General features: G+C 38.7%; 1 protein-coding gene across 5 annotated transcripts in view; it reads right to left on the minus strand.

The window, feature by feature from the left end:
• Positions 1–228: 228 nt before the first annotated feature.
• Positions 229–14,126, minus strand: part of ELAVL2 (ELAV like RNA binding protein 2) — a 355,320-nt gene continuing 341,422 nt past the window's right edge. For all 5 annotated transcript variants that reach the window (XM_077475153.1, XM_077475155.1, XM_077475156.1 and 2 more), the window contains one exon: positions 229–2,854. In XM_077475153.1, coding sequence (XP_077331279.1) covers positions 2,524–2,854 — 331 coding nt within the window. In that variant the 3' untranslated portion in view covers positions 229–2,523. The remainder of the gene's footprint in view (positions 2,855–14,126) is intronic.

Here is a 14,126-nt window from a genome sequence, read left to right on the forward strand (position 1 = left end):
CACTTTGTCCACTTATTAGAAATGCAAACATTTTGAGGTTTACCCCGTTGCAGCCATTATCTATTAACTTTGTGTACTTGTCTTCAAAAGTGTGCTCTTGCTATATTGCAAGTTTATATTAGAACATGGAGTAAAACCAACTAAAAAGCTGTGTTGCATTACAGTTTAATGGCTTGTATAGCAAAATGTCTCAAAAAAAAAAATCCCACAAAACTAGTTCTTTTCCCTTCAACTTTTTGTTTATTGATGTACTAAACATGAAAAATACAAATGATTTAAACACAAAATAAAAAAAAACACATACTGCCTGTTAAATATTCAACAGAATATACAGCATATTTTAAATGTGTTAATCAAGTTATACAGTACAAGTTCAAATAAACACCAGCCTCACATTTTTATCAAGTGCTCAAAGAAACACTGCAAAGTGAGGCACAATTTTCATGCTGTTGTCACAAAGCCTGCTATATTAGTGTTTAGCATTATTGTAACAGTATTTCCTATACTGCAAAAATATAGTTTATAAAGTGTATACAAATGTCCCATAAATACGTTTCCCCAAAATAGCTTTGAAACACTAAAAATATTGCAGTCAGCAGACGTCAAACAAAACTAAAATGTTGGGGGAGCATGAAAATTTGCCTGAACACTTTGGACTATTAAAGTATATGTAAATACATAACAGAAAAAAAAATGTACATTTTTAATGCATAGCAAATATTGCTTTGCCCTTAAATTAAAGTATCTGGGGGGGGGGGGGGGGGGGGAACTCAATCCTGCTTCCATTGATTCTGGAATGCAAAAAAAAAAAAAAACGAAATATTAAAAAAAAAAAAAAAAAGCAAAAACCTTACCACCTTTTACCTAGTTATCACAAAACTATACTTTAATTGACCAAATGCAAAAAAAAAACCCATAAAAACAATACAAAAAAGGGAAAAAACCTAAACACTTATGCCAGCCATTAAAACTGAAAATGCTGCGTCGCACTCTAACACAGAATTCATATAATAAAACTGGCAACGCCAGTGTGGGGGTGGGGGATCAAACTCATTACCAAACAAAATATGTAGATTACAGGTAATATAGTTACATAAACTAAAATATCTGTACACAATGAAAATTATATAACAATCACTTAGCATTAGAAAGCAAGCAAAATTGCTTTGGAAACGTAACGTAAGCCATACAAAATGGCAGAAAAAAAAAAACTGATTCAAGATGGAGAACACAACACGCACAGCAAGCCTCTGGAGAGATTGCAGTCACCATCATGACTATCGGATTTTAAATTATATATTCATATTTACAACTTACAAAAGCTCAGGTGCCAGTTTAAACAAAATTATGTTAAATGACAAAATTGTGCCACTTTGCAGGTTGGCTGTGCCACCAAATGTGCATATTTCCTTAAAGAAATTTATTCAATTGTACAAATAAAACAAAATGAACTCTTCTAAACAAGACTACAAGTACATCACTAAACACCATGAGCTCCTTCTGAAGGGAATACTTTAGGAAGAACAGATTTCTTTCTATCCAAAACTTTCATAAATTTAATTCTCTGCTAGCTCATATATACTTTGATTTTTGTCTCATTTTGTCTTAAAATGAGACTTTAATGTGAGCAATTTCAGAATAACCAGGACAAAGACCGAATAAACACTCAGTCTCATCAATTTCATACAAATACAGTAACAAAAAACAAAAGTAATTACATTTTTTTTTTCCATAAGTAACTTTCATTCCCTCCCAGCTTTAGTATCCCTTTCTTTCAAAAATAATGATCCCACAAACACATCCTGGTAAGTTTTAAAAGCTCACAAGGCTGTCATATGAAGTAGATTTTGCAAAGTATTCAAGTCAAAATAGTTTGTTCCAGGACCAGTAAAAAGTTTGTTCAAATTTTTTTATTTTTATTTTTTATAAAAATAGATGCTTTTTGTCATTTGAAACCCACATCAAAGAGGTTCTTATCTCTTTGGCAAGGTACATACTTTATGAAAAGTCTCCAGTAATCTTACAATAGGCGTTAGAATTGAGGCTGCGCTGGCCTCTAAACATAAGTTAGAACATAAATATAGGTTTGTTTCACAAAACAAACCGAAACCAAATATAAAATAAAGTTAACTGTATAGCGTTAAAGGCATACATAAAAACAGAAAGAAAAAGAAAAAAAGGAAAAAAAAAAAGAAAAACACCTTCTTTAACATACACTTAAAGGCAGAGTAAAACAAAAAATTAACTTTCTTCCCATTGCTCAAACATTTTAAAAGACTTCATAATCTCAAGGTTTTAGAATGCAATGAGATAGGTAAAAACCCTGTTACCTAGCGTCCATATTCAAACATAAAAATAAGATACGCAAAGACAAGACAAATACATGTCCTAAAGTTACCAAACCACATTCTGACTTACCTCACCCCCCCCCCCCCCCCCACACACGCTTGTAAGAGCGATCAAAGTGTAAAGTTTCTAAACTTGCTTTTGCGTTTGTGTGTTATTAGGAGTGAGGTTACTTTCTTAAGCTTTGTGCGATTTACTTGTTTTGAAAGACACCTGCAAGACTCTGTCACCCAAGCGGTATCCATTAAGGCTGGCAATAGCCATTGCTGCCTCATCATAGTTTGTCATAGTCACAAACCCAAAGCCCTTGCACTTGTTTGTGTTGAAGTCACGGATGACCTTAACGTTGGTGACCGCTCCAAAGGGGCCAAACATTTGCCAGAGAATACTTTCATCTGCGTCGGGTGCCAGGTTGTATACAAATATACACCATCCAGTGCTAGCGTGTCCAGGAAAGTTTATTCCAGCCAAACTTGTCATACCATCAATGGTCATTGGTGAAAACCTACTAGAAATGTAAAAGAAAAAAAGTTAGCCATTTCTTCTAATCTGTGGGACAGAACAAAAATACCAAAACATGTTTAAAAAGCAAAAGACTAGCAAAACCACATCAAACTCAAATGCAATTTCACAAAAAAAATATTTATAAAATAATAAAAATGGGAAAGTGGAAAATGTATAAGCTTTAAGATCTAATAGAATACAGCTCATATATATACAGTATCTCACAAAAGTGATGCAACACTGAAGAAATTCTACAATGTAAAGTAGTGAGTGTACAGCTTGTAGAACAGTGTAAATGTGCTGTCCCTTCAAAATAACTTAACACACAGCCATGTCTAAACCGCCGGCAACAGAAGAGTACATTTCTAAGTGAACATGTCCAAATTGAATCATTTTCACATCTCCCTTGTGTCATGTGACTTGTTACAAGGTATGTTAAATGTGGTGTCATCGTTCTCACTCTCATATACTGGTCACTGGAAGTTCAACACGACACCTCATGGCAAAGAACTCTGAGGATCGGAAAAAAAAAGAATTGTTGCTCTACATAAAGATGACCTAAGCTATAAGAAGATTGGCAAGACCCTGAAACTGTGCTGCAGCACGATGGCCAAGACCACACAGCCATTTAACAGGACAGGTTCCACTCAGAACAGGCCTCGCCATGGTCGACCAAAGAAGTTGAGTGCACATGCTCAAAGTCATATCTAGAGGCTGTCTTTGGGAAATAGACGTCTGAGTGCTGCCAGCATTGCTGCATAAATTGAAGGGGAGGGTGGTCAGCCTGTCAGTGCTCAGACCATACGCCGCACACTGCATCAAATTGGTCTGCTTGGCTGTTGTCTCAGAAGAAAGCCTCTTCTAAAGATGATGCACAAGAAAGCCCGCAGTTTGCCGAAGACAAGCAGACTAAGGACATGGATTACTAGAACCATGTCCTGTGGTCTGATGAGACCAAGATGAACCTATTTGGTTCAGATGGTGTCGAGCGTGTGTGGCAGCAACCAGGTGAGGAGTGCAAAGACAAGCATGTCTTGCCTACAGTCAAGCATGGTGGTGGGAGTGTTATGGTCTGGGGCTGCATGAGTACTGCTGTCACTGGGGAGCTACAGTTCATTGAGGGAACCATGAATGCCAACATATACTGTGACATGCTGCCTTCGGAGACTGGGCCACAGGGCAGTATTCCAACATAACAAACCCAAGATGATCACTGCCTTGCTAAAGAAGCTGAGGGTAAACGTGATGAACTGGCCAAGCATGTCTCCAGTCCTAAACCCTATTGAGCATCCTCAAACGGAAGGTGGAGGGGTGCAAGGTCTCTAACATCCACCTGCTCCGTGATGTTGTCATGGAGGAGTGGTTGAGGACTCTAGTGGCAACCTGTGAAGCTCTGGTGAACTTCATGCCCAAGAGGGTTAATGCAGTGCTGGGAAATAATGGTCACAAAAAATTGACACTGGGCCCAATTTGGACATTTTCACTTAGGGGTGTACTCACTTTTGTTGCCAGCGGTTTAGACATTAATGGCTGTGTGTTGAGTTATTTTGAGGGGACAGTAAATTTACACTGTTCTACAAGCTGTACGCTCACTACTTTACATTGTAGCAAAGCGTAATTTCTTCAGTGTAGTTACATAAAAAGATAACAACATTTACAAAAATGTGAGGGGTGTACTCGCTTTGTGAGATACTGTAGATAGACAGAACTGATTACAGCTCAACGCTTATTTAATTGTAAAAGCCAATGAGTCTTTGGTCCTACTAAAGTAATATGTTGAATGCATTTAATGGAAGACTGTATATTTTACACAAACCCAACCACTAGTTCTCATATGCTGTTATAAAGTTCAGCTTTATGTAACTTATCCCCATGAGTGCATGTTAATGTGTTCAGTCTCTTTTTTTTCTAAAGATTGTAATACATTTTGGGGAAAAAATATTTTTTGAAACCTTCCTTCAAACAGTACCCACAGATAAAAGAGACATACGTGGAAAAAAAAAAAAAATAAAAAAAAAAGAAACAAACAAGCTGTATATATTCTCAATCTTAACGAAAATCCAGACTTGTGACATGGAAAATAAGTACACGGACATTGAGCACCATTTAAAATCCATGAAAACTAGAATCAGGTTTTCTCCAGATGTCATTACGCATCACATTGGTGAGTATGCAGGTAGAACATTTTATTTTAACCACAGCATTCTAGAATCTTGTGTTCTCTTTGCTATATTTATGTGTAGGTGGTGTATAGTCATGTCAAGGTTCACCTAAAAGTGGAAGTTTTGCTCTTTCCCCTTTGTTCCCCAACTACCATTATTGCAACTTTTATTTCACTAAGTGAAAGTGAGAGTGAGTTTTTTCCTGACAGATACCTCATTCTACATTAATCACCCCAGGTGAGAATTGCAAAAAGTTCAACTCCCCAACACCCCATCCCCCTCCTGGGCCAGGTCACACATCACATGTCCCAGGAGGCTGAAGGACCAGTCTGAAATGCAGACTTGACAGAGCTTCAGCATCCTGCAGTGGATGTCGCACAGTTGTGGTACTTCCACTTCTGGTCCGCGGTTGGTGCGGCCCGGTGCTTTTCTTTCTGGACTACAGTGGCTTCTTCCACCCATACTCTGCTATCCAGTTTGCAAGCATTTCTTTTTTCCTCACTTGATAGCCACAAGCAGCATAGCTGTAACACCACTCGAAAACAGCAATAATGGCACACAGTTCAGAGGGGAGATGCCTTTTGGTGTGACTTCTTTATTGAAATATGTGAATGGAAAAAGAATGGCTTCTACTTTTACCTTGGACTAACTGCTTTATGTATGGACTGGCTTCCTTTGAATTCCCTTCCTATTTGGCAGGACTGTCTACAAGCACATTGGTAGAAAATTTGAAGGGGAGTGCCAACTCAAATTATCGTCACCTTGTCCCTAGTTTTTTTGGTAACAGTTTTCACTTCTGCCACAAATTGGTCAATGCTGGGGCCCATTCACAGCTATGAACCATTTTTGACTATCAAATCTTTATTCATCACATGTGTCATTTTATGATTCATGCTTTTTAGAGTGTCATTTTACTACAGTCTATGCACTTAATTTTTGGTCCCATCACATTTTTGTTTGTCTGAAGCGCAGAGCATCTCGTGCATACGTAGTGTGAAGCAGGCTTTGAAACAGCAGGAAGTCACAGCCAACTTCCCACAGTCAAGATGGCAGTGCCAGGACACAAACATGGGTGAAGAAATGGCCCAGGCCAAGACAGTGCTGGACACCGAGTGTTTAGTAAAAATTGAAAGCTACAGTATTTTTATAACAGGATTGTAGTTCCTCTTTAAAAGATCATCAATCTGAAATTGATCAATGCACTTTGGGATCCAGCAATAGTTTAGACTTCAAAATAACTGCTAATTTGCCAAGAACTGGTGACCTAGTAAATTCTGCCTAAAGTGTTTCATGCTACAAGTCGTCACGAATGGCAAAATTTTGTTGCAGGACTTGAAAGTTACTCTCAAAACAGTTGGTGTCAAAGAGCCTGCATCTATATATCAGAAATACTGCATAAATTTAACTTGTACCGGATTTATACCAGTAAAAAGCCTTTGTCAAAAAACATTACAGCAAGACTACAGTATGTCAATGATAAACAGTAGGCCTTCTGGAAAAACGTGCTGTGGATTAACAAAGGCAGTAGTTTGCAGTTGCAGCGGACAAGCTTGGCACAAAGTGGCAAATATCATGCAAAAAAAACCTCCAAGCAACTGAAGGTGGTGAAAATTGTTTTTTTTTACATCCTTTACAGTATTCCCAAGCATGCCTTAGTTTTTAAGAAATAGTATGCATGGAAATACAAGAGAAAAAGGGGAGGGACCTACGTCCTTTTATGTCCCCCCCCCCCCCCCAAAAAAAAGGGGTTTTGCAGCAAGTCAAAAATCTTTTCTTAATCCCAATTTAATCCTAATTTAAGGGATACAATAGTTTTCAGGTGCACAGGGATGTCCAAATGAGTTGCCAACACAACAATGATGGTAGAACATTTAGCAGGTTGACATTCAGGAATGACAAAGTCTAAATCAATAGGGAGCCGTAAACAGCACATGCCACACAAACCACGACAATGAAGAGAAAGCTTATTAGAATGTTCTGGAGTAGAACAGATTGTAGAAAAAAGGTGAAAAGAAGGAAACCACTTTGGGAAGAAGTGAGACCTTAGGTCGACTGAACAAGATAGAGGTAAAGGGAAATATACAGGAAGGATAGCGTGAGTGACACCCTGTGCAAAGACCTTCACAAGGTGCGATCACAAGAATGCCCTCTTTCTTGATCCTGCAGAACAGACAAGGAAGGTGTTTCAGAGAAGGAAAGGCATAGGTCATCCCAGTGTCCCCACAGAATTCACTGTGAGGGCTAGTGCATTCTTGGACCAGGAGACAACCAGCTCAGTTTGTAGAACCTGGGAGCAAGGATGACGACGTCTGGCACCGACCACCTGAGACAGAGGTCCTGAAACACAGAGTAAAGAAACTTTTCTCTGGGAGGTCCAGATGTTGATTACCGAGGAAGTTTGCAAACTAAGTTTCTACATCTGTCATGTGCATGGTGGACAGGGCTGAAAACGTGAAGTCCTACCCAAGCCAGAATTCAAAACATCTTTGAGCACAAAGACACCTAGTTTTATGGGACAAGCCAGAGACGGGACCCTCTGATCTCACGCTGCAAGAATGTTGAGTTGCAGTCAGTCTGGAGGGTAATTATACATATGGCACTGCCATATTAATGGCACTATCACTATTATTGCTCAGAAACCTCACGCAAAAGCCCTGGACAATAGAGCCCAAACATGGGAACAAGAGTCTGGAGTTTGTCCAGGCAAAGGAAGACCTTGGATAGGGCCATATATAGAATCGAGCACAGATATTTAGATATTCTACGCGGGGGAACATTGTGCGCTTGCAAGTCATTTCTGCTAAGGGGGGGCATTAACAGCTTATGCTTAATGCGACTTGGGCCAATTAAGGGACTAAAACATATCAACCTTGCTGTGTATTGGATTGCCATTTTGTCTTGATTTTAATTGAATTTTTTATTGATCTACCTGTAGTTATACTGTGTTAATTTGAAACTAATAGCAAATCCAGTTTTGGTTTGAAAGTGTGCAAATAGTCCCCCCCCAAAAAAAAAAAATTAAAAAAAAAATTCTGCAAATAACATAACTGGATTAAAGTCCCATAAAAAAAAACCCTCAATGTGTACAAGACACATAGTGATATTCTTCCTTCTCCGTTCCACGGCTCAGCGTCCCCTTTATATCCAATGCAAATAAGAGTCCACCTTGTGTGGTAATAGTGCATACGATGGAATGACAGAGGAATAGAATCCATCCCTGATGAAGTCATGTGTGTTGTGACGCAAAGTGGCTGAAGGAGCTGGGTGACGTTAACCCACGTGTCTTGGAGGAGTGTTTGGAGGGTTAGATAACTTACTGTGCTGGATCCCCCTAAAACTGCAAACACACCTCCGGTCTGAGACACGGGGGTCGATGTCACCCAGCTCCTCCCGGCACGTTGCACCACAACACACAACTTCATCAGGGTGTGTTCTCTTCCTCTGTCATTCCATCGTTCCCATGGACATCAATTTGCATTGGTCTGGCAGCAAGTGGACTCGTGCATCTTGGTATGTGATATTATACCCACTCATCTTAGCCAGCAAAATAACTGCCGCTGTAACAGAGTTTCCCTAGGTGTTGTCCACCATTTCCATGTATAAATACAACAACCAGGCACAAAATACTTTGCAATTTAAAAAAAAGGGGGGGGGGGGGATATGTACTCTCCAATAAAACCAGTGTTGACATGACAAAGGATTTTTACATACGGCAAAGATAGTACGTAATTTTGTTAAATTATATCCTATTATTGAATTGAATTGTTCCTAGTATGTCCAAAGTGCATACCATAATACATAGTGGTAGTCTTTATGCACTAGCACCATCTAGTGCTTAGTACACTGAATAGATTCAAACGTATTTCAACTGAAGAGCAATACATTGTTGAGTATTTTTTGCCCTATTTTTATATATAACCATGCAAACGGGGGACACCACCTTTTGAAACACTGCTACAGCGGCAGTTATTTTGCCAGTTAAAGATAAGTGGGTACGATATGATAGATACACAAGTCTACTTGCTGCAAGACCAATGCAAATTTGTATCCATGGGAACGATGGAATGACCGGAATAGAACCCACCCAACGCCACCCCTGATGAAGTCGTTGCGATGCAATGCTTCGGGAGGAGCCGAGTGACATCAGCCCCTGTGTCTCGGCCGGACTGGAGGTGTTTTTGCAGTGTTACAGTTAACTTACTGTGCTGGATATCCCTTTCTGTAAATATGTGTTATTTTAATAAAATATTCTATGGTTTTACACTATGGGAGATTTTTACCTACATGTGATCCAACGTGGGAGCAATTGGAGAGGAGCCAACAAAGACGGGCAGATTATCGAACGTACCGGCACGAAGGAGAGACATGTAAACAAGTGTTTGATATATATGAACGTTGAGATAATTTCTGAATCTCACAGCACAGAGCACTTTATAATATCAAAGCTTCCTTATTTATATTAGCTGAATGTAAAACATTATTTGGCTTGAATATTGATAAATTTAGCGTTTAGTCACAATATTCTTGATTTACTTGGATTTTTATTTTTATTTTGATTACACAAAAACTTATATTGCAACTATAGAGTACAAGCAAAGCATAATTTATTGATTTCAACTATTTAATGTGGGGGCACATTCTGTGGATGTGAGCAGCTGCTGAATTTTCATTGCAACTGTTCTCTGCAGCAGGGAATTGTTGATTCAACTGGCAGCAATGGAAAAAAGGAGAATGCGATCTGTTGACTCATTGGGGTTTAAAATCAAAATTGTGTTAGTGCAGAGTAAATTATCCACAACTCCCAAGTTTACAGATGCTTTCCAAATGTAGACAGAAACTCCAGGTACTTTTAAATGTAAGGGCATGAAAAGTGCTTAAGGCTAAATTTTATTCTCAGGGCAACAGGGCTGGTAAATTGTTAGCCAACCTGCTGAGAAGCTACACCATTGAAATCCAGATTACCCTTTGTTAGACCTGGTAGACAAAGCTCTGGTTTACCATTCAAAATACATAGCAAATGCCTTTCAAATATACTATCATTCATTACACGCTCTGAAAGGCAACCCTACCATGCCTCAACCCACAGAGGCTGCCATTTTGTCCTTTGACCCTGTGGTTTGAAACACAATTAGGGTCAAACTCCCTGTAGTTGCTTCTGAGATCTTGGCCAAATTGAACGACCCAATCACTCCCATTGAATTAAATACCAATGTATCCAGTTATTAGCCAATAATGAATCTCTTGGAGCAGATGGATTTTCTGCAGATCTTAGGGCATTTGGGGATATCCTTTAACCTAATTTGACAATGTTTAACCACATGCCAGCCAGGCCAAGTCTGACATTTCTCATACACACACACACACACACACACACACACTATATATATATTATATATATATATATATATATATATATATACACACACACACACGTATATTTTTAGCAGAGACCCTAGAGACTAAAATGGCAGTTGTTGAAACTTTATCTTACAGGGTATCTGTACAGCAATTTTTCAAGCAACTTTTTTTGGGGGACAAAAAACAAAAAAACTGTTTTATGCATTAAAAACAAAAAACTCAATGTCATGTTTCAAAATTGCAAATCATTGGTACTTAAAGATCCCCATAGCAACGCTTTAAACATTTTTACAGGTTTAGAGTTAAAGGTCTTGGGCTAGAATTATTGCTCTTGCTCCAACATTCATGGTTATACCTCACGTGTGGTTTGAAACCCGTTTACATGTGTGGACAAGACTTAACTATGTGTTTGCTTCTGTGAGCGAGCACGCGGTGACAGGGGCGTTTTAATTTTTAATTAATTTTACTTCTATTTTTCTAGTTTTAGGCTCTCTTTTTTACCACTATTATTCCTATTACAAGAAATGCAAACATCCCTTGTAATAGGAATAGTGTGTAACAGGTCCTCTTTACACAGTGAAATCTGGGGCCTACAAGTCCACAGATCTCACCTCTAGGCTGGAAAGCCTGAAATAAAACCAAAAAATAAAAAATAAAAATATTTCAAAATACAATCTTGGCTTCCCAGCAAAGACGACAGCATTTATTCAAATGCAGAGGCCAGGTGTGATATAACATCGCGACCGGCCCCTGAACGATCAGAGAATTTGGGGACCATCTGGCCCACCAGAAATCTCTATAGTCAACATCTGGCGCCGGGTCGGTTCCTTCTCTGGCTGAACGGTGTTCAAACCACACGTGAAGCATCACCGCGATCGGTAGAGCGAGAGCAATAATTCTCGCCCTAGACCTCTGTCACTTAAAACATGCAACCTGTAGAATTTTTTAAACTCCACCTATGGAGATTGAGTAAAAGTTTGTTGCCATTCCACAAGCAATTTTGAAGTTTGACAAGTTGGGTATCAATTCACTCAGCGCAACATTATCTTTCACAATACATTAAAAAAAAATGGGCTAACTTTACTGTTGTCTTATTTTTTATTTCAAAAAAGTGTATTTTTCTAAAAAAAAAATTGCACTTGAAAGACTGCTGCGCAAGTACAGTGTGACAAAGTATTGTAACGACCACCACTTTATTCTCTAGGGTGTTAGAAAAAAAAAAGTATACTGTATGGGGGTTCTAAGCAAGAGGCTCGATCCTTAAGTAGTTAAGGACATTGATCCTAACTATGATAAGTCTCAAGTTATATTTGGAATTTAACATGTAAAAGTATTTTAATTTAAAACGTAAAAGGGTAACTCCACTTTTGTGGGGGGAGGAGATTATATATATAATCATACAATTGCGACAAGACATATTGTCATTGAATGTTATTTAAAAATTACCTTTTTACAATCTGCAGCTTTGTAGTTTTATGTAAAATGCAATATGGCTACCTGGAGTTCTGTACACAGAATGCCCCCCATAAACCTAATTTCCTGCTGGTGTGATTGGCTCACTGATTTTCTCAGAAGTCTGCACTAAGATTCAAGTCAAATTTCAGGCAACCCTGCAACAAAAATTCATTTTTTTTGTGAAATACTCCCAATAGGAAATCGCACCTAAAAGGGATATGTAGTCCCTGCAATTTTCCTCATTGGAGCCCTGCAGGTGCAGCCGCTGATTATAACCACCCTTATTCGATTCACTTTCTACATGGACACAGATATTTCTTCAGATTAATAAAAAGGTAGGAATCTGCAACAATTTTTTTTTTTTTTTTTTTTTTAAAGTCCGAGAAAGGCGAGGGCTTGTCTTATATAAAGGTGGTCACCCTCAAATAATGCTAATTTTTTATGTTAACTTTCTATATGAAGGCCTATTAGGTTCAGATTTTAACATAGTGTTGTAAAGAACTGGGCAAAGCAGATATCCCTGGCGGGTAACATCTGATTTTTTTTTTTTTTATCCTTTGACAAAAAATGTGTGTTTTATTAAAGTAAATCATCGTTATCTGTAGGGACTGTTGGACTGAAGCTTTGTCTTAAAATAAAAAAAGTTGCATTTGACATTTGCATGATGCTTTTTTTGTGAGTGCTTCCCTTTAGAGATTACATGCATATACACACACACCCCTTTCTACGTGCCCCTGAAATGCATGTGACTGCAGAAAACTAGTGAACATGTGTTTATATTTCACTTTGCATAGTAGCATACAAATGATCTTAACTAGCTAAATAGAAAACGAGCCACAGTCAAACATGAAAAAAAAAAAAAAAAGATCTTTGAGGCAAACTACAAACAAACTAGAATCCTACTTGATTATGCCTAATCAAAAATGTGCTAAAACAGACCATATACTGAAAAATCAAAGTTAGTCCATTTAAGACTGACAGACAAAAAAAAAAACCCCCGCCCTTAAACTTGTAAAAGCAATATATAAGTATAGCCACGCCTCTGATTCGAGACTAATGTAAGCACCAGGTTGGAGAACTAGTGACTTGCGAAAGTATTCGGCCCCCTTGAACTTTTCAACCTTTTGCCACATTTCAGGCTTCAAACATAAAGATATAAAATTTTAATTTTTGTGAAGAATCACCAACAAGTGGGACACAATTGTGAAGTGGAACGAAATCTATTGGATAATTTAAACTTTTTTAGCAAATAAAAAACTGAAAAGTGGTGCGTGCAAAATTATTCGGCCCCTTTACTTTCAGTGCAGCAAACTCACTCCAGAAGTTCAGCGGGGATCTCTGAATGATCCAATGTTGTCCTAAATGACTGATGGTGATAAATAGAATCCACCTGTGTGTAATCAAGTCTCTGTATAAATGCACCTGCTCTGTGATAGTCTCAGGGTTCTGTTGCAAGTGCAGAGAGCATCATGAAGACCAAGGAACACACCAGGCAGGTCCGTAATACTGTTGTGGAAAAGTTTAAAGCCGGATTTGGATACAAAAAGATTTCCCAAGCTTTAAACATCCCAAGGAGCACTGTGTAAGCGATCATTTTGAAATTGAAGGAGTATCAGACCACTGCAAATCTACCAAGACCTGGCCGTCCCTCTAAACTTTCAGCTCAGACAAGGAGAAGACTGATCAGAGATGCAATGCAGCCAAGAGGCCCATGGTCACTCTAGATGAACTGCAGAGAACTACAGCTGAGGTGGGAGAGTCTGTCCAATCAGTACACTGCACAAATCTGGCCTTTATGGAAGAGTGGCAAGAAGAAAGCCATTTCTCAAAGATATCCATAAAAAGTCTTGTCTAAAGTTTGCCACAAGCCACCTGGGAGACACACCAAACATGTGGAAGAAGGTGCTCTGGTCAGATGAAACCAAAATCAAACTTTTTGCCCACAATGCAAAACGATATGTTTGGTGTAAAAGCAACACAGCTCATCACCCTCAACACACCATCCCCACTGTCAAACATGGTGGTGGCAGCATCATGGTTTAGGCCTGCTTTTCTTCAGCAGGGACAGGGAAGATAGTTAAAATTGAGGGGAAGATGAATGCAGCCAAATACAGGACCATTCTGGATGAAAACCTGTTGGAGTCTGCAAAAGACCTGAAACTGGGACGGAGATTTATCTTCCAACAAGACAATGATCCCAAACATACAGCAAAATCTACAAAGGAATGGTTCACAAATAAACGTATCCAGGTGTTAGAATGGCCAAGTCAAAGTGCAGACCTGAAGCCAATCGAGAATCTG

The sequence above is a fragment of the Lithobates pipiens genome, unplaced genomic scaffold (assembly GCF_037356315.1).
Source record: "Lithobates pipiens isolate NorthernLeopardFrog02 unplaced genomic scaffold, aLitPip1_a1.2 Scaffold_13, whole genome shotgun sequence".
NCBI classification, from domain to species: Eukaryota; Metazoa; Chordata; class Amphibia; order Anura; family Ranidae; genus Lithobates; species Lithobates pipiens.